Below are 20756 nucleotides of genomic sequence, written 5' to 3'. Positions count from 1 at the left end.
AGCTTGCCTAGCACACTTCTGTACAGTGTAGTGTCAGAAAATGCTTCTTCAGTGTCATCTACCTGATAACCTGTTGTCATCGGTGTGTCTACAGGGTTAGCATCCATCAGGTTTAGTTTGCTTAACACATCAGCAATTTTCCGTGACTGGTGTACTAGAATGTTACCATCTTGATCTCTCTCTATTTCCAGAGATAGGTAGTTGTTTACCTCACCAAGATCTTTCATGTCAAAGTGTTCTTTCAGTTGAGCTAGGGCGTTATTGTACATTGTGACATCTTTCCAAAAGAATAATAAATCATCAACATAAAACAAACAATACAGTTTCTTTTGCCCCTCCTCTTTGACAAATACACATGGATCAGCTTTCCCTTGCTTAAAACCTAGAGAAAACAATACTTCAGTGAGTTTTGAGTGCCAACACCGTGCACTTTGTTTGAGACCATAAAGGGACTTTTTCAGAGCACAAACAAATCCCTGTTTTACCTGTACGCCATCAGGTGGAAGCATATAAAGTGATTCATCTAGAGATCCGTACAGAAAAGCTGTATTCACATCGTGGTGACTAATGTGTAGATTCTCCTCTGCAGCTAGCTTGAGCATAAGTCTAATGCTCTCATACCTCACTGTGGGTGAGTAGGTCTCGTGATAGTCTTCACCTGGTACTTGTGCAAAACCTCTGGCTACCAATCTGGCTTTGTGTCTGACTATCTTGCCATTTTGATCAGTCTTCGCTTTGAAGACCCATTTGCTTCCAAGCAGTTTCATTCCTGGAACTACTGGAACAAGTTCCCATGTTTTGTTCCTTTCCAAGGAATCAAGCTCAGCCTTCATGGCATTTAACCATGGTTCAGCTTCCTTTGAATCCAAATCCTGGATTTCTTGGAAACTTGAAGGTTCAAATACCTTCTTGGAGCTTTTAACAGCTGTTACTGCTATCTTAGCAAACTCATCAGCAAATCTCTTTGGAGGTCTACCTTTTGTTGCTCTCTGTGACCTGCGAATTAGCCTTAAGTCTTCAACACTTTCCTCTTCCTTCTTAGGAGAAAAGCGACCTATTGTGAACAATGGTTCCTCCAATTCTTGATCAGAGCTTTCAGAGGGTCGCATAGAGGCTTTCGCACTCTTGAAATCCTCTGAATCACCCGATTCAGTTTCAGACTCAGAATCAGAACTTTCATCAGTGGGTGTGGGCTGCTGTGGCTGCTTTTGACTATCCTCAATCTCATCACTGTCATCAGGATAACATTGGAAAATTCCCACATTCTCCCCCCACTTGGCATTGTACTCAACACTTCTTGTGAGCTTAATGGTCTTAGAGTCAGTCATCCTTATTCTGTAAGAACCTTTCTCATAACCTAGAAAGATACCATGCAAACCACGCTTGTCTAACTTGGAGTTTTGTGGTGAGTGAACCCACATGTCAGAACCAAAAATTCTCATGTGTTTGATGTATGGCTTTTTGCCAAACATCTTCTCATAGGGGGTACAACCAATCGCTGAAGACAATCTGCGATTATAACTGTAAGTGAAACATGAGAGAGCTTCGGCCCAATAACTCTCTGGAAGATTTGCATCATGCAGCAAGGTTTTTAACCCTTGAAGCAATGTTTGATTTGCTCGTTCCGCAAGCCCATTCTGCCATGGCGAGCGAGGACTAGACAAATCGTGTTGAATTCCTTTCTCAGACAGAAAAGCTTCAAACTGCTGAGAAGTGAATTCCCCTCCGCGATCTGTGAAAAGAATTTTTACCTTCTTACCATGCACATTTTCCAACCAAGCACAGAATTCCTTGAACCTAGGAAAAGCCTCTGATTTCTGCTTGAGATTGTACACATAAATATACCTGGAAAATGCATCAATGAGAACCATGAAGTACCTATTACCACCCAAAGAGGGCGCTAGTGGTCCAACCAAATCAGCATGAATAATTTGGTATGGTTCTGTAGCTTGCCTACTAGACACCTTACCTTTCGCAGCCATTTTCACCTTGTTTGCTGCGCATGCCTTGCACTTCATGTGGTACCTGCAGGGTTTAATAGTCATACCTTCAACCAAGGCAGGCATTTTAGATACTGCCTCAAAACCCAAATGACCAAATTTTCGATGAAAATCATGAATACATTCTGCATGCAAACATTTGTTAGAACCTGCAATGCAACAAGTGTCATCCTGCACAACATCATCATAATACAAAACATATAAACGATCAACATATTCAGCATACAATACATAATCATTTTTCTTTGTGATGATGCACCTTTTGTTCTTAAAGGAAACGTCAATGTTCCGCTCATTCAGCTGTCCAACGCTGAGCAGATTATGTTTGGCATCTGGCACATAAAGTACATTCTGTATCGATAAGTCCAAACTGTGAAGAACAACAGTTCCGTAGCCTTTACTGGGAATTGTGTGGTCATCCGCCTGGTGAATCGCACCTTCCTGCGGTGTAAAAGACACGAACAGTCGCTTATCGTTGCACATGTGGTGGGTTGCCGCTGAATCAACAACGAAGAAAGATCTAGACGTCTTCTGGACCTCTGCAACTTTTGGAGTGAAGCGTGAGACCATTGCTTTGTGCTGCGTTGTCCTGGACACCGGACCTTTGCCTTTGCTCTGGCCTTTTCCACGCGATGAGCTTCCGCTGCGCTGCTCTGTCTTGGCCCTGGGATATTTGCATTCCCTCTTCATATGGCCTAGACGTCCACACGAGTAGCATTTCACTGCCTTCAAAGCTTTAGCGCCATCTGGTGGTTCCACTGCACTCTGGGATGACGTCTGTGAAGACTCCCCCTTTCCCATGCAGCTAGCACCCTGGCAATCTGCTTCATTTTGAATCATGGCAGTATCACAGGCTACTCTGAGCTGAGCATGTGGCTGATTGGCATCAGATACCCCACTTGCATCAGCCAGCCTTCTGCAGCTAGCCATCTTATGCAGCTTGTTAAAATAATGCATAGTAGATTCAGCTTCTGTCCTCATGTATGCCTCCCTCAAAGCGTCCCAAATTTCTCTGGCTGAGGTCTTATCACGCAATAGACAGAGCTCTTCTGGGGATACTATCAATGTAAGAGTTCCCCTTGCTTTGGAATCCTTAGCTTTCCATGCATCTGTAACTGGAGCTGGGGGGGTGTCTGTAATAACTTCAAACAGACCCTCTTTCCGCAGAATAGCCTCTGCATAGATAACCCAGTCCGTATAATTTTTCTTATTGAGCTTGGGAATCCCACAAGCATCCTGAAGGGCCATCATGTCTCTGGCATTAGCCTTCTGCATCATCTCTGCTGCTTTAAACAAGCTGCTTTATACAAGCTGCGTCTCTGCTGCTTCAAGCCTCATTCCAAAGGCAAGTTCAAAACAGCTTTCTCTCTGCTGCCTTTAAAACAAGCTGCGTCACTTCTGCAGCTGCTTCAGCCCTTTTAAAAGTTACTTTCGATTTCCCCAGCATAGGCATAGCCGCTGCCTGTTCCCGGCAAACGGACATAAAAGTTCAAAGTCCAGCCATAAAGCCATTAATTAGAAGCTGGCAGGCTGCCCGGAGCAGTAGCACATACCTCATCAATCATCTTGACGCGCAGATACCGTCCGATCCGTCCCTCTGCATTCCGATCCTTTTGCCGGCATCAGATGACTGCGTCTTTGCTCCTTTGCCAGGAGCCCGATTCGACTTCTGGGCCCATAACCAAAATGTTGATTTGTAGCAGTGTCCAAGTGCACAGCGGAATGATGAGGAATACGTGCTCATACTCTAAGTTGCTTTATTTACATTTTAAAGCTGGTAGATTACAGAAAACCATCTTGTCTCTGCCGAAGCAGAAAATGCATCCTCTCTCCTCTGAAGCACGGAGAGAATCACACTGAACTGCAAAGAACAGTGAAAAACAGGAAACCAGTGTACGTCACATCCAGTCTCCCTTTTCCCGTGGGAAAACTCCAACAGTACAAACTGTGGAATGTAAACATTGTCTTGTGACAAGCACTTCGCTGCACAGTGAAGAGAGCAGAAACCAACAGCTAGCACCTGCTGTCTGAGGCAGCCACCTCATCTTGCCTATTGTTAGGGCTGGCCCTGTTCTACATTCCAATTCTTGGTGACACTAGAATGTGTCCGAGAGACAGAAATCAAGAACTGGGTTTTAAGTGTATGATGATGACACATAATAGCAGCTACTGCATGGCACATCTGCAGCAACATCACATTAGTAGAAGAATGCACATTGTTTTATTTATTTGTAGACTATGACTGGGAATTTTTCAAGGGTCTTGTGTGAAGCAGCCCCCACAGCAGGCATATTATTCAAGGCTTCACCGCTTGCAGGTAGATGCAAGTGACTGCTTCTATGTTGTATTACAGTTAAGTAATACTAAATAATAAAGCCAGGCTTTCTGAACCGGGAAGGGTGGGGTATAAATAAAAAAATATTATTATTATTATTTATTACATACCTTCCTTGAGAATTGGATTGGGTGTGGTGTGGTTCCCTGCCCCCCTTTATAGTTAATTGCCTATTATTTAGTTTCCATTGTCTCCATCAGCTTGTGAGTTGCATCATGCTCAAGAGAGAAGATTTTTCCATTCCACCTTGCATGACAGCAGAAGTATGTAACAGTGCTGAGCAAAGTTCCCCAAGGAAGACACACAGGCAGTTATTGAAGGTAGGACAGTTTATTGAACTCTTTATTGGTAACTGATGATAAAAGAAAAGTAACAAACTGGACAGTCTCTGGTCTGATTAATAGGTCTGAATAACCTGCCTCTCTTGGCTTCCTTTAAGCCCCATAGCAAACTCTATCATAGCTATCATCTATCTATCTATCTATCTATCTATCTATCTATCTATCTATCTATCTATCTATCTATCCATCATCTATCTATCATCTATCTATCTATCTATCCATCCATCATCAATTATTTATCTATCTATCTTTCATCTATCATCATCATCTCTATATCATCAATCTATATCTATCTATCATCTATCTATCTCATCTATCTTATCATCTATCATCATCTCTATATCATCTATCTACTATCTATCTATCTCTATCATCTATCTATCTATCTATCTATCTATCTATCTATCTATCTATCTATCATCTATCTATCATCTATCTATCTATCATCTATCTATCTATCATCTATCTATCATCTATCTATCTATCTATCTATCTATCTATCTATCTATCTATCTATCATCATCTATCATCTATCTATATCTATCTATCTATATCTATCATCTTCCTTCTTTCCTTTGTTCCTTCCTATTTACATTTATGACCTATGCCTTCATGTATATAGATGCCAGAGTGGGCTACAGCACATAATATGAGCAAGGAGTGCAATTAAATAAACAAAACAATAAAATCCTATGTCAGAAGCATCTGGGGCAGCAGGTGATCAAAACAAACTGGGCAGGGTGGCCTCACCAGAGAAGGGGAGACACTTAGCCAATCAGAGGATAAAGGTGTGGTGGCCGGCAGAGAAGTACCAAGGAAGGAGAAATAGTAAGAAACAAAAGACGAGTAAAGAGCTAGGCCATGGGAAAACCTTGTCACAGTGACTTGGGACGCAATGTGGGAGGGAGGAAAAAGCAGCAGTTCTGTTGCCAATCACTCTAGTGGCAAGTAGGGGAAAGTTAACTGGAGGAAGGAAGAGGCTGCTTGCACTCCAAATGACAGAGAAATTACGGTAGCAGGGAAGGAAGGCTGCTTAAATAAGCAGGTCTCCGAAGAGTTCACCCGGTGTTTTCTGAAGGCAGGAGAGTCCCTGGTGCTCTGGAGAGCCTTGGGAGTGAGATGATGGAAGCTTCCACATCAGACTTATTAAGATTATTATTGATATGGTTGTTTGTTTTGTTAGAAATAGCAGCAGTTAAGCTAACTTGACACATGGGTGGTAAATGCAAAAATGTTCTAGGTTGATCTAGAATACCTGGCCGGCTTTTGCACTTGGAGCAGAGAAGGTGCCCACCTCGTCCTTCTGCTCAGGTGTGCCCAGCACCTTGAAATGAGCTTGAAGGAAGGAGGGTGACGGCACAAACACTTCCCACTTCTATTTGCTTCCTACAGGGATTAAAAGAGGACAGGACATGGCCATGGACCGTCATCTCCCAGAAAGTTTCTATCCCATTCATCTTAATAACTCTATTGATTCTTCTTCTGCTGTCACATATTTAATTTCCACTAGATCAGGGGAGAAACATCCCTCTCCCCAAAGTAGCCTTGTACTTATTCCTTGTATGTGGGAAGGGCTGCATCTCACAAGAGAGCATTTGCTTTGCATCCAGGTGGTCTTTGGTCCAGTCCCTGCCATCTTCAGGTAGGGGTGGGGAAAGGTTCCTGTCTGAACCCCTGGAGTGCAGCTGCCAATCAGTGTAGACAGTACTGCAGTTGATGGACCAAGAGTCTGGCTCAGTATAAGGTGTCTTCCTATGTTCCTGAAAAAGACCAGCTGGAGCAGGCACCCCCAACCTGCAGCCCTCCAGATGTTCTGGCCTACAACTCCCATGATCCCTAGCTAACAGGACCAGTGGTCAGGGGTGATGGGCATTGTCATCCAAAACATCTGGAGGGCTGAAGGTTGGGGATGCCTGGACTAGAGCATCTCACTGTTTTTCCATACTCTCATCAACAGTTAAATGGGGATTGTTGGCAGAAGAGGCAGCATGCAGTGGGAGGAAAAAGTCCTCCTTCCCTTTTCTTTAGTATAATTTGCTTCTGTCCTTGGCTACTTAGTATTGCATTTTGTAGCTAAAGCTGCTTCATTCCAGTTTTAATAATGCAGCCAAGCTGCTTTCTGCCATAATCTCAATATAATCACCATAATTCCTTCAGCTTCCGATATAGGTCATGTTATGCTTGATTCAATAAAATTTTGCTCTAAAGCTTTATTAATCTGATAGTACAGTAGGCTGCGTCGATTTGATAACAGTGCTGTTATTTTGTTTGCTTTTATACCGTTGTTGCTTCTATTATTGAATTTGATTAAATAAATAAATATCCCATTGCTGCTGTGTAAGTCTGCCAGCTCTGTCTCCATTCTTTGGGCATACAATGATCATATGTGCTTTCAGATCCACAAAGCCTTGCTAGGTCAGAGCAATGGTCTAACTTAGCCTTGGGAGCCTTGGAAGCTACAGAAGAAGAACAAAGGAGCCGGCATTAATAAAGGATTCCTTTTTCTCTCTTTTTTAAAAATAGCTTTTATTTATCTGCAAAGAAAGAAAAAAGATGTTGGAGTAAAGAATACAGGAAAAGTTTATGATGCCCCCACTGACCCATGCAAGTCATAACTTTATGCTGCAGTCATCACCAACCAACCCTTATCTGAAAGAAAGTTCTGTTGAAGTCAGTGAGATTTAGGACTGCTTCACAGTTGTTTGCTTATTCCTACACATGTGTAGATGCAGGTGGTGCTATGGTCTAAACCACTGAGCCTCTTGGGCTTGCCGATCAGAAGGTCGGCACTTTGAATCCGTGTGACAGGGTGAGCTCCCATTGCTCTGTCCCAGCTCCTGCCAACCTAGCAGTTCGAAAGCATGCCTGCGCAAGTAGATAAATAGGTACCACAGGAAGGTAAATGGTGTTTCTGCATACTCTGGTTTCCATCACGGTGTTCCATTGCGCCAGAAGCAGTTTAGTCATGCTGGCCACATGATCCAGAAAACTGTCTGTGGACAAATGCCGGCTCCCTTGGCCCAAAAGCGAGATGAGCACCACAACCCCATAGTTGCATTTGACTGGACTTAACAGTCCAGGGGTCCTTTACCTTTATACATATATACACTTTATATTTGACAACTAAGTTCTACAGAGAGATCTTCTGTGTTACCTCACATCACTTTGGGCTTTCCAGTAGGCTGAGTTCATGCACTCAGTTGCCAGCCGTCAAGTGTACATTAAACACCCACAGTGATGCACAACCCTTACAGACAGGTCTACCACTAAGAATGCTACTATTCACGTCTGTGTTATTCTAGCATGCAGCTGAGAACCTGCACAGTTGCTCACTTGCACTAAGCCATAGTTTGGCTTAGCATTTCTGTTGTACTGTGTCACTGGCTCTTACACTGGTGTATGATCACCACAAATCCAGCCAAACCCATCTATCTCTACATGCCAGGCAGGGACTCAGGTGACGCTGTGGTCTAAACCATCGAGCCACTTGGGCCTGCTGATCAGAAGGTCAGCGGTTCAAATCCCTGTGACTGGGTGAGCTCCCGTTGCTCTGTCCCAGCTCCTGCCAACCTAGCAGTTTGAGCACGCCAGTGCACGTAGATAAATAGGTACTGCTGCGGCAGAACGTAAACGGCATTTCCATGCGCTCTGGTTTCTGTCATGGTGTTCCGTTGTGGCAGAAGCGGTTTAGTCATGCTGGCCACATGACCCAGAAAGCTGCCTGTGGACAAACACCGGCTCCCTCGGCCTGAAAGCGAGATGAGCGCCGCAACCCCATAGTTGCTTTTGACTGGACTTAACAATCCAGGGGTCCTTTACCATACCTTTACATGCCGGATGTTATGAGTAAACTCTGTCTGCTAGGCAACATGGATAGGCTAACATACCCTACATAACCTGTGGCTTTATTTAAGATGAAGGTGCAACCTTAAGCAAAGTCCTTACTTGGAAGTAAGTCCCACCAGGGATGAATTTCAAGTAAAAATTTTTAGGCCTTGCGTATATGTGGCTTACCTTAATCTTATCTATGAAGCTGTTCATATAGAGCAAAAGAGAAGCTGTGCTTTTGCAGAAAGAGAGAGTGGGAGGAAAGGAGAGAGAGAAAATGAAATATAGAATATATATATTTTAAAGACTTTTGCATCCTTTGGCCAAGAAACTATGTGCAGCAGCATTTGTTAGTATAATTGCATATGTTGAAAGCTTCATTACAAAAGAACAGTGAGTACTCAGCAATGGGAACATTTCAGGAAAGTGCTAATTTTCAGATGGCTGCCTGTCAGCGTCTTTATTTGTCTCACATGGCCAGAGTGTCTGGGAGCAGTTTCTACCAGATTTGGACCTTTAAATAACTCTTGGCCACTGAGGACTGTATCACTCCAAATGCACAAGGCAGAGGGGGGAAAGCATCTTAATCCTGTCGATGAATGTGGTTTAATAGTGTTGCTCATGTTTTAAGCTGCAGTGCAGAAAGGATGGATCTTGAGTATCATAACATCAGAATTGAATGGTGTGTTTTTTCTTCCACCCAGTTCCAAGAAACATCTTTGGAAAGCTGAAGTCTATGTCAGTGATAGAAGCAGTCGCGGCAATCAGTTTGTGTGCACAAGTATTTGCAGGTCATGGAAACAGAACCTTGGCTCATTATAAAAAGGGGACACAGTTTTGCATAAAATTTCCATAGGCAAATTTATAGGTGTAGATGAATAACGAAGAATGATTACTAGAATATAAAAAGAAACAAAGTAAGAGTCATCCTAATGAGGAAGACTATGGCCAGGTGACTGCTGTGTCTGCTCAGTCTGCAACCTATGTGCTAACTGATGAAGGGCAACTTCAAGGCCCCTCCTCCTTGCCTTTTGGAAAGAGCAATCCAAACCCCCAATCTATCAGGCTGGAGGGGGTTTGCATGAGGCAGAGGTGCCCCTCTGCCCAGCTCCACTGGACTCCAATGGCATGTGTGCTCTGCCATCAAGGGGTATCAAAAAATGGTCACCATTGTCACAATAGCCAGTGGACCCTCCCGGAAGAGGTGTGTTTTGGGATGGGGAATGGAGTTATGCCAGCACAAGATCTTCTGGATCCTAAGCTGGGTCTGTGCTCTCACATGTTGGCAATGGGCCCAGTTCAGTCAAGCAAACAGGCATGGCATGAGTGGCTCCATTAAGCCCTGACACAGCTGGCCAGAGGTTTCAATTGCAATCCCAGGGTTCTTTATTTTTAAACTGGACTTGGACCAAATAGCCCTTCAAATTGACAACACCTTCAAATAGAGGGCTGTCCTCTGTAAGGTAGGACACATGGCCATCCTCGTACACAGTTTAACTGTGAAGAAGCATTCTGAAGAGTTCTAGAGGAACTGCCACCCCCCAATGCTGCAGTTAGCCAAATTTGGGGAAATAAGTAAGTCTGATTGAATCCATCACTCACCAACCCCAAAATAATTTGCCACCTCATTCATAGATGGGAGTTTGGTGGGCATTTTTGTGGCTCTGAAAAAAACACTCATTATGGAGGTATTATAATTTAGTTAAATTAATTGAGCATCCAATAACCAGAGTTCTCTGGTTATTGAAAGCCAAGTGAAATCACATGTCAGCAAAACAGATGTCAATAACAGCACAATTACTTGCAACTGAGACATAAGGATGCATTTAAAATTGGGGTGGTTAACCTTTGATCCTTCAGATGTTGCTGAACTACAATCCCAACTATCTGGTCGTTGGCCCTGCTGACTGAGGCGCAGGGGTATCATCTTCCCCAGGCTCTGATAAAATACCTAATTTATACACAAACATTTTCAATCTCCTAATACTAAGTTCCTATCGATGAAAGATCATTCTGGGCAATCCATTCTGGGCAATCCAGGAACCTCCCTAACAAAGGAGGTTGAGCACCTTGTTAGAAGCCCAAAACAGTGACTCTTGCAAGGAAAAAAGCAGGGAAGAAGAAGAAGAAGAAGAAGAAGAAGAAGAAGAAGAAGAAGAAGAAGAAGAAATGTAAAGAGGAACTCTAAAAACAGTTCAATGAAGAAAGGGAATAGGATGGAGTATTGGGGAGACCAGCATACTTGACTGACTGGAACACTAAGCAGGATCACTGCACACTGCAACATTTTGCTGCAGATCCCAATTGTTCTTTTTCTTTTAAAGAGTGCAAACTTCCATGCACAGAGAAGGGCAGTGCCATGCACAAATCACACACATGAATAGAAAAGAAAGAGAAGAACTTGCACACAGGCCTTACACTGACCCACTTAAGTTCTTTAATGGTACACTATTGACTTTTCTGTTTTTGTTGTGGGCAGAGAGTTATTACATATTGCGCTTCCTGTACTGCCCATGACATTGGTGGTATATTATTCCATTCCTGATATAGCATCTGGCTGGGGTATTTTTTTCAAGTTCAACAGTTATATAAGGTACTTTTTTCCAGGCTATCCTTATTTACGGATAGGCACTAGCACAATGTCTTTTAATTTATTTGCTGCCTTTAGCTATTCTTCTCCACGGTGGAATCAATGACTCTTTATTTAAACTCCACAGATGTCAGGTTCTCTGTGCCAGGCAGAACAGGCTAAGAAGCTTTTCCACATAAATCCTGCAAGAAATATATCTGGAAAGACATTTCGGAGACAGATAAACAGTCAGGATTTGTTTCCTCATTTGGCTTTCTCTCTACCTTTGTGTGGATTTCAAGATCAGAAAGATTTATGGGATTTGAGATCCCTGAATTGGCAAAAAGGGACATTATTACAGTCAACAGAGAAGGATCTGGACTCTATTCACTCTCTGATCATAATAGTTCAGAAAATTGGGTTGAAATGTTCTGAGACTTACTTTAGAACATGTCTCTGATAAAATGTGTCTCATTTGGTGGCTCAGAAATGGCTGGAAATATAACAAAAAAGTCAAGAAACGGTCCTTATAGAACAATGCTATCAAATTATTAATCGGCAGAAAAGAAATTGGTTTGCTGTTGATGTAGTTAATTACTATCTTGCTAGGACATTAACTTTTCCAGGGAAATGAAATTGGCACAGCGATCTTTAAATAGAGGCAAGTGTGAATCTATTTGGAAGATGGGTGTGCAGGAAACTGCTTATATTTTTCGGGGGGGGGGGACCCACACTTTTTTAGCTAAAGAAAAAAACCAGACACTGTGCATGATGTTCTTGTTGCAAAAGGCCAGGACACAGGAAAGGTACATAAGTGGTGCTAAATATATGTTTTTGTCCCACTTCCTAACACTTTTTTAAAAACCTGGCAAATATGGCTAGTAGAGCACATGACGCAGTCATGGGATATTTTTTATGGTACTTTGTCTATTAAACTTGAACAATTTTGATAAGCACTTGCTACTATTCTATTTGTATAGAAATCCATCTATACCAGATATGGTCATCTAGGAAGGTGTTTGACAAAGTTCCCTATGATAGTCCTGTAGAGAAGATGGCAAAATGTGGGCTGGATGAGGTAAATATAAGGTGGATTTGTAGCTGGTTGATTGACAGACCCCAAAGAGTATTCACTAATGGTTCCTCATCATCCAGGAAAAAAGTGGGATTCTGTCCTGGACTTGTTGTTCAGTGCCTTTATAAATGTTTTGGATGAAGGAATTGAGGGGATGCTCATCAAATTTGCAGATGATACCAAACTGGAAGGGGTACCTGATGCAACAGAAGACAGAATTGGGATTCAAGATGACCTTAACAGATTGGAGAACTGGGCCAAGATTAACAAAATGAATTTCAACAGGGACAAAACTAAGGTTTTACACTTAGGCAAGAAGAACCAGCTGCACAAATACAAGATGGGGGACACCTGGCTCACCAGTAGTAGATTTGAAAAGGATCTAGGCGCCTTAATAGACCACAAGCTTCATGAGCTTAACATGAGTCAACAGTGTGATGCAGCAACAACAAAAAAGCTATAGTGTCTTGATAAAGGTAAGTCATATTACCACTCTATTCTGCCTTGGTCAGACCCCACCTAGAGGGCTGTGCCCGGTTCTGAGCACCACAGAAGAGAGCAACCAACATGATCCAGAGTCTGGAAAACAAGTCATATGAAGAAGAGTTGAGGAAATTGGGTATGTTTAGTCTGGCAAAGAGGAGACTGAGAGGAGATAGGATAGCCATCTTCAAATATCTAAAGGACCATCACATGGAGCTGGAGCAAACTTGTTTTTTCCTACTCTGAAACAAATGGCTTCAAGTTATAAGAAGGAAATTCTGACTAAACATCAGGAGGAACTTTCTGATGTTAAGAGAGCCAGTGTGGTGTAGTGGTTAAGAGCGGTAGACCCGGTAGAACCGGGTTTGCATCTCCGCTCCTCCACATGCAGCTGCTAGGTGACCTTGGGCCAGTCACACTTCTCTGAAGTCTCTCAGCTCCACTCACCTCACAGAGTGTTTGTTGTGGGGGAGGAAGGGAAAGGAGAATGTAAGCCGCTTTGAGACTCCTTCGGGTAGTGATAAAGCGGGATATCAAATCCAAACTCTTCTAAGAGCAGCTTGACAGTGGAACAGACTCCCTTGGAAGGTGGTGGACTCTTCTTTGTTGGAGTTTTTAAATCCAGCAGTGGAGAGTTGAAAATGCTTTTCCATCACCAGCTCTGGAGCCAACTGATGATTCATTCCCAGGTAAGATCCTTCCCCTATTGTGTGGGCAGGTAGTCCCTCCCCTTACCTGGCCTGATCACCTTGGCAACGCCTACCCAGGTGGGATTGGGCAACTGACTGGGGTAGGCGGAGACCTCCAGGTATTCCACCTGGGGGGGAGGTGAAGTCAAGCCTGTGCTAATGGTGCAGCATAGGGTACAGGGGGCTGCGCGCGACCATGCAAAGGGCTCCCCCCTTTTAATGTGGGGAGCAGTCATTACCAGCACATTAAAGTGTAGAAGATGAAAAACAAAACTCAGTCCACAAGAAAAAGAAGGTCACTGTGAAGCTACAAAGTTTGATTTTTTAAATGTACAAGCAAGAATAGATAACACCTGACCGACTCTTAATTATTTTAAGGTGAGAAAGAGATAAATCCCCACTCCTCTGTAAGGGAATGTGGAGGATTTCCTTCATTCTCCTAGAAAATGTTCCTGTACCTACCGTATATGTTCAAAATTTGAGAGAATTAATCCACTCTGGAGGGGCTTCTGTGTCTGTAAATTTCATCCACTGTAAATTTCATTCCCAAAGCGAAAGGTTATAGCTGTGGATTCCCTGTGATAGTGAATGGGAATATACAGAGCTTTGGCTCAGAACCTGAAACAAGAGAGAGCATACAGTATCTCAGAAACAGATCAGATTTTTTTTTAAATGCACAGAATCATAGGGAATGTGCACACTCCTGTATAAAATGCTTAACAGCAGGCTAACAGCTGCACAGATTAACATGCTACGTTAACATTAATTACTGCTTTAATTTCCCCACTTTTTGTCACCACCAAAATTAGTGGAGTCTTGGGAACCCACCAATTGGGGGTTGGGGTGGAATAGATCAAGGACCCAGTTCAGGGATTAACCACTCCTGCTCGAATGACTGGTATGTTGCAGAATTATATATTTACCCATTTCTCAAACCGATTCTTTGGATGAAAAATGAATTGCTCCGTTACTGCTTGTTTTAAGCTATGCACCACAAATGATTGTCATGAACCAAGCATGCTGTTCTTTGTAAAATGTGGATTTAGTAACACATACCTTTTTTTTAAAGTGCACATCTTTGAAATATTTTTGGAATACTGCATTTGTACATGAATGAATGGCTTATTTTCATCTCAGCTTAAGTACCATTGGGCAAGTAATCATTCACTCATATATGAGCACATGACATCTCATGAGGACAATAGCAAAAACAGACAACTAAAACATGCAGCCAATTTCCCAAGTCTTAACAATGGTTAAAATAGACTCCACTTCTGTTTCTTTCTGAATCATCTGGGGCTTAGATGTACTTCTCTACAAACCTGCATTTAAAACCTTGAAAATTAATTATAAATGCACACTTTATGATTTATGCTGCAAACGTATTCCTGTCTCGGTCCTAATTTTAGCTCCCGCTTTAGCAAAGGTAGCTGGCACCTTAATTACTTGTGACTTTTCTGGGTTTTTTAAAATCCAACTTTTGTTCCAGGTAAATAGAAACCTTGTTTTTCAAAAGAAACAAGATCTATGTTTCCCTATTTCTTGTTGCATTTATATCTCGCCCTTCTGTCAAGGAATCTATACATGGCTCTTCCCTCTCCTCATTTTATCCTTGCAACCAGATAGACTACACTGGTACCTCGGGTTACATATGCTTCAGGTTACAGACTCCGCTAACCCAGAAATAGTACCTCGGGTTAAGAACTTTGCTTCAGGATGAGAACAGAAATCGTGCAGCAGCGGCACAGCGGCAGAAGGAGGCCCCATTAGCTAAAGTGGTGCTTCAGGTTAAGAACAGTTTCAGGTTAAGAACAGACCTCCAGAACGAATTAAGTACATAATCAGAGGTACCACTGTATACTTAGAGAAGAGGACATGGTTTGCATGCAGAAGGTCCCAAACAGAATCATTGGCATCTTCAGCACTGATCTCCAAGACCTCTGCCTCTTAGGAGGCCCTGGGCCATAAAACTGCTGCCAGTCAACATAGGTAGCTAGATGACCTGACCTGATATAGCTATGTTTCTATACAAATAGAATATAGAAGCAAGAACCCATCAAATTGTTCACGTTTAATAGACAAAGTGTATATGTTCTCTTTGAGATGAACTTGGAAATAAACCAATTATTCCAATAATATTACTCAAACCTATATCAGTCCAAGGAACATTTACAGATTGATACCCCTTCAAAGTGAGGGCAATCAATGTGTTTGGTTTGATTTGCCCTTGCTCTCTGACATCACATAGCCAAATCTGATTAGCTCCATGATGCCATAGCATCCTTAAGTTCATTACAGGATCCCTGATTGGATGGGATCACATAGTGAAGCAGAAAGAAGATCCCAAATACTGTATTGAAACAGTAATCAAGCCATTAGAAAAATGACTGGGGGGAAATAGAGCCTTTGGTATCAAAACAACCTGGCAACATTAAACACAATAATATTGTGTTGCACCTTTTAGTACTCATACAACAACATCATCACCATTCATTTAGCATCAGCAGCAGGAGTACGAAGCGGCACTTGCTCACTCCTTCATGTAAATGAAGTGTCTGAATCAGACCATAGTAATTCATTCTTACCAGGACCGATTTACTACAGGGTGGGGAGGCTGTGACCTCAGCTGTTATGGGTCTACAGCTCCCATTATCCCTAATCATTTGTCATGTTGGCTGAGGCTGATGGATTCCAATTTGTTGTTTAGTCGTTTAGTCGTGTCCGGCTCTTCATGACCCCAGAGCATGCTAGGCACACCTGTCTTCCACTGCCTCCCGCAGTTTGGTCAAACTCATGCTGGTAGCTTTGAGAACACTGTCCAACCATCTCCTCCTCTGTCATCCCCTTCTCCTTGTGTCCTCAATCTTTCCCAACATCAGGGTCTTTTCCAGGGAGTTTTCTCTTCTCATGAGGTGGCCAAAGTATTGGAGCTTCAGCTTCAGGATCTGTCCTACCAGTGAGCACTCAGGACTGATTTCCCCTGCAGGGAACTGACAAATGGAGGGTCCTCACTGAAGCATTAGAACTGGGAAATTTTCTCATACCTTTTAGTCCTATAATGCTACTCTGTTTTAGACAACAGACTTTCTGTTAATGATGTGTAATCCCATTGAACGATGGTGGAACATGATTTTGAGTTCTAACTTGATACTTAAAATGTGTGTGGTCTGTCTGGTTTAATCACATCCTGTCCCTGCTGTTCCTCTTTCTTGTTTTGATATAGAAATTTTAATAATGTGTTTTGTTTTTACTTTTAGAGGGTTTTATTATTATTTTAAAAAACCTGACAACATATCACAGGGAGATCATTGGCTGTTTATTGCAGGAATTGGAAATTGTGGGCCGATATGCCATTTGATCAAGGAACTCCACCCTGAATCTTTGCTGACCCAAAACGGAAGAATATAAAAGTGGGAAGAGCTTTATATTTGGGAGAAATTAAAAGCTCTACTTCAGGTTGCCATGGCTACAATATTCTATTCACTGTTTCAACTCTTGTCTGACTATCCAAACATAGGTAAAGTAATTATCATGAAAGCAGGATGTGATATGTAATCATCCATTAGATTAAGACAGATTTAGGTTTAGCTGAATTGCAGTGCTGTGATTACTTGCCTTTGGAGTACTGACTTCAGTAATAACGTTGCTCAATAAATTGTATACGTACTTTGCAAATTCATAGATACTAGGTTTCCTTTTCACATCCAGCCACATAATTTGCTTGAGAGCTGAAGCTAAACTACCATTTTGCTTACGGATTTGAACATCATTCTGCAATATACTTACAACCCTAACCTAAATGAATTAAGTTGTCACCCCCTCATTCTGTATTAAGGCTTCATACCAGAGTAGGGAATGTAAACATGAGCAGAAGATGTTAGAGGCATGTTCTACACTCAGAAGCACCCTTCACCTGAATTGGAATATTAATAATTGTCTCCCGTACAAAGAAAAACATGGAAAGAATGGACAGAATTAGACTGTACCCCCCCCCATTTACTTGAATGTAAGCTCCCTGGAACTGAATGGGAGTTACTCCTGAGCAGACATCAATGTGATTGCATGGCTAATCTCTTAAATCTAAGTACCCTAATTATAGGGGTAAGTAGTCTGCATTAAGGATTGTTGGCTAAAGGGCAGATCTGCAACACATTTAAGCACATCCATGCACATTTAAAGCACGTGGCTTTTCCAAAAGATGCTGGGAACTGTAGTTTAAAGGTGCTGGAAATTGTATCTCTGTGAGGGGAACACGGTTTCCAGGGTTCTTTAGGAAAGTCATGTGTTGTAAGTGTGCACTGAATGCACCTGCCCTTTAAGTTGCAGGTTATGACTATAACTGGAGACCCTCATCACCTAACTCCATTGCTCTACTAAAAGGAGTGTATTGTCCTATTTATTCCAGCACTAGGGATGGGTGCATTTTACTGGTTTCAAGCTGGAAATATTCCAGTAAAATTGGGTTATTTTTCTGGTGCATAAGTGGAAATAGAAATACTTTAGTTACCTTTTCTGAATCTGTTGGACCTCTAAATGTAGAGGTGTGTGTGTGTGTGTGTGTGTGTGTGTGTGTGTTACATTTGTAAATCACTCCTCAGCCCCAGGATTTCAGGGTGGGGAACACACATAACAAAACCATTAAACAGTTAATTTAACCAATGAAACCAGTTCATAAGTAGCATAAAAAATAGCCATACCCAAATGCTTGTGTGTGTTTTCAACTGCCTTTTTTTTTAAGGGAAAACTAATCAGACTGGCAGCTTTACCTCTATAGGTACAGAATTTCTCAAATGGGGACCAACACAGAGAAGTTCTTATCCCTTTTCGACGCATAGCAAACTATGCTTATTGATGGGGACATGAGGCGGGACTCCCCTGCAGATCACATGGGGAGCCAACCTAGGAAGAGACATTCTGTCAGGTAGCTGGGCTTTAAGTCATTTCTGACTTTACATTGAAGTCAGCACCTTGAATTGTGTACAGTCACAAATGAATGGCCAGTGCAGTTTGTGCAAAATTGATACTATGTGATTCCTTCTTGCTGCATTACTCAGAGCTTGTGCTCTTGCACTTTTATTTTATACTTAAGTGGTACATGATGGTGCCTAGAGGCTTCTGGGCAGGCCATGAGTTGCACTTCACAGATAAGGGGCTCCCTGCTCTGGGAAATGACCTTGGGAGGTAGCAGCCTGCCCTGCCCTGAGGTGAACTGTGCAGAGGCCCCAAATACTGGCTTCCCTGTGTACACATAGTGCAGCTGTGGGCATGTCACATCATGGCAAATCCAGGTCTTGGGAGGCCTATAAATCCCAGGAGGCAAACTGACATTGCAACAGATTCCAGTAAGTTGTTTGTTTTATCTATGGGCCGGATGTGCTTTTAGTATTTCTGGTTTTATCAATATCATGAGTTTTATGGGAGGTTTCATATTGTATCCTGTTTTATTATTGTCAACATTGGTTTTTTTATTAGTAATTGTGCAAATACTTTAAATAAAACAAAACAAGTCTCAAGACCATACCAGGGTGGCTTCCCCATGCACTTTTAGTAATGTTAAAAATCTGAGGTCAGCAAAGCAAGTGTCAGCTACTGGGCTTGGTATGTCCAGAGAACCAATATTCTCCTTTCCAGGAGCTGAAGCAATGCTGGCATGGGAACGATCGAGATCATTGCATGTCTCAGCTATTTCGAAAACAAGTCTGACTTCCCAATACTTTGGTCCCCGACCTTCCAGAGCTGCAGATGAGCAGCGACTCTTCCCCTCTTTGCAGTCTTTCCCAGATGCTCTAAAGTGCGCTCTTAGGATGTATTAGTGCCACTCCAATTTTCTCCGACATGAAAGCGACTCGAAGACCTTCATCACCGCTGAGTGCAACAAGCGTCTTGCAGATGCTATTTGCGATGAAGGGTATGTGACAGGATGCTTATTATGGCCAGCCGATTGTCATGTCCCAGGTTTGTGCAGAAAGGCGTGCAATCCCCCCCCCCTTTCCCCAATTCTTTTCCGGCTCCGGTCAGCCGACCAGTCCTGCTGGGTCCTGCTGCTTGCCGACTTTCCTTTCAGACCATGTGCCACATTAGTTTGTTGTTGCGAGTGGAGAGGCGGCTTGATCTCGCTCGCCCTGCCTTGAACTCACTCATTCCAGACTTCTGGGGGACGGAGTCCAGAGGCTGGTGGGGTTTCAGCACCAGCGCCGCTGGACAGCTCCACACGCAGGAGCTGCGCAGAGGGGCTCGTCCGGCTGGGCAGTTGCTCTGTGCGCATCAGCCTCTCTCGCCTTCCTCCCAGGCAATCCTGTGGTTTTAAGCGGCGGAGACCGTCCCCTTTCGGGGGCGGGGAAGGGGCGGGCTCCGGGAGTCCGGAGCGCGCATAAAACCCCACCTCCCGCTTCAGGACTGCAGCTACAATTGGCTCGATGAGGCACTGGGAGAGATGTTGAGCTGGCTGCTTCCACCCATGGCTCTGCACACACACAGGGGCGGGTTGTGCCGGGGAGAACGGGAGGCTGGGCTCCGAGGCGGCGGAGGCGGTGGAGGAGGAGAAAGCGGCTGTGCTGCTGCTCCCGCAGCCTGCCTGCCTCCTTCGGTGACCGAGCCGCTGCTGCTGCTGGGCTGCTGCCTGCGGCCGGACGACCCGGCCGAGCGGGGGCTGCTGCTGGCGCCGGCGGGCGAGATGATGGCGGAGGGCGGCGGCGGCCAGAGGCTGAAGGCGCTCTCGCTGCTGGAGGCGGCCCGCTGCCGCTACGAGAGCCTGCAGATCTCCGACGACGTCTTCGGCGAGTCGGGCCAGGACAGCAGCGGCGGCAACCCTTTCTACAGCACCACGGCCGAGTCGCGCTCCGCCTCCGACGAGGATGCCGACGAGGAGCGCGAAGCCCCGGACGGAGGACGCAGCCAGCGGGGAAGGACGGCGGCGAGACGCGGAGCCAAGCCAGCGGCCGAGCAGCAGCAGCAGCAGCAGCAGCAGCAGCAAGTGCCCGGCGGCTCGGAGGCGGCTTGCCCGGCTTCTCTGGAGCAGCAGCAGGAGGAAGAAGAGAAGGTGGAAGAGGAGGAGGTGGAGGACGAGAAGAGGGGCTGGAGCCAGAGCCTGAGAAACACCGCTACCCCTTCCTTCAAGGATAGCAGCGGTAAATCGGCTCGGGTGTGTGTGTGTGTGACGGTGGGGGAGCTTAGGTGACTCGAAATGCGTGGGTCTCTAAGTGTGCACGTAGGGGGAATAGCAACCCTTCGCCCCTCGTTCCGAGGATTCTGTAAAGTGTGATGGGGAGAAGTGGGGAGTTACTGGGTGGTGCGGGGAAGGCGCAGCCCCTGGTGCCTAAGACTTCCTGGTTAGGGAAAGACCCGCGAACTTAGGGAAGAGCACGTCTGGACGGGCTCCCGGGAGCATGGCTTCCTCCTCGCCCTGTTGGCCGGTTCTTCTTGCGAGGAGCGCCCCG

The 20756-nt window shown here is 44.1% G+C and overlaps 1 protein-coding gene and 1 long non-coding RNA gene across 3 annotated transcripts in view; both read left to right on the top strand.

Moving 5' to 3' along the window:
* The window catches only part of LOC307213465, a 34417-nt gene extending 27492 nt beyond the window's left edge, over positions 1 to 6925 (top strand). For both annotated transcript variants that reach the window (XR_013837508.1, XR_013837509.1), the window contains exons 4-5: positions 4536 to 4655; positions 6069 to 6925. This is a non-coding gene — a long non-coding RNA (uncharacterized lncRNA). The remainder of the gene's footprint in view (positions 1 to 4535; positions 4656 to 6068) is intronic.
* A 12801-nt stretch (positions 6926 to 19726) lies between these two features.
* The window catches only part of PGBD5 (piggyBac transposable element derived 5), an 84765-nt gene continuing 83735 nt past the window's right edge, over positions 19727 to 20756 (top strand). The window contains exon 1 of the mRNA XM_079971355.1: positions 19727 to 20447. Within this exon, the coding sequence (XP_079827481.1) occupies positions 19754 to 20447 (694 nt within the window). The 5' untranslated portion in view covers positions 19727 to 19753. The remainder of the gene's footprint in view (positions 20448 to 20756) is intronic.

This window comes from Podarcis cretensis (assembly GCF_951804945.1).
Source record: "Podarcis cretensis genome assembly, chromosome: 3".
In the NCBI taxonomy this organism is placed as follows: Eukaryota; Metazoa; Chordata; class Lepidosauria; order Squamata; family Lacertidae; genus Podarcis; species Podarcis cretensis.
The sequence above is the reverse complement of the archived record's forward strand: the minus strand, read 5'-3'. Positions and strand labels throughout refer to the sequence as shown.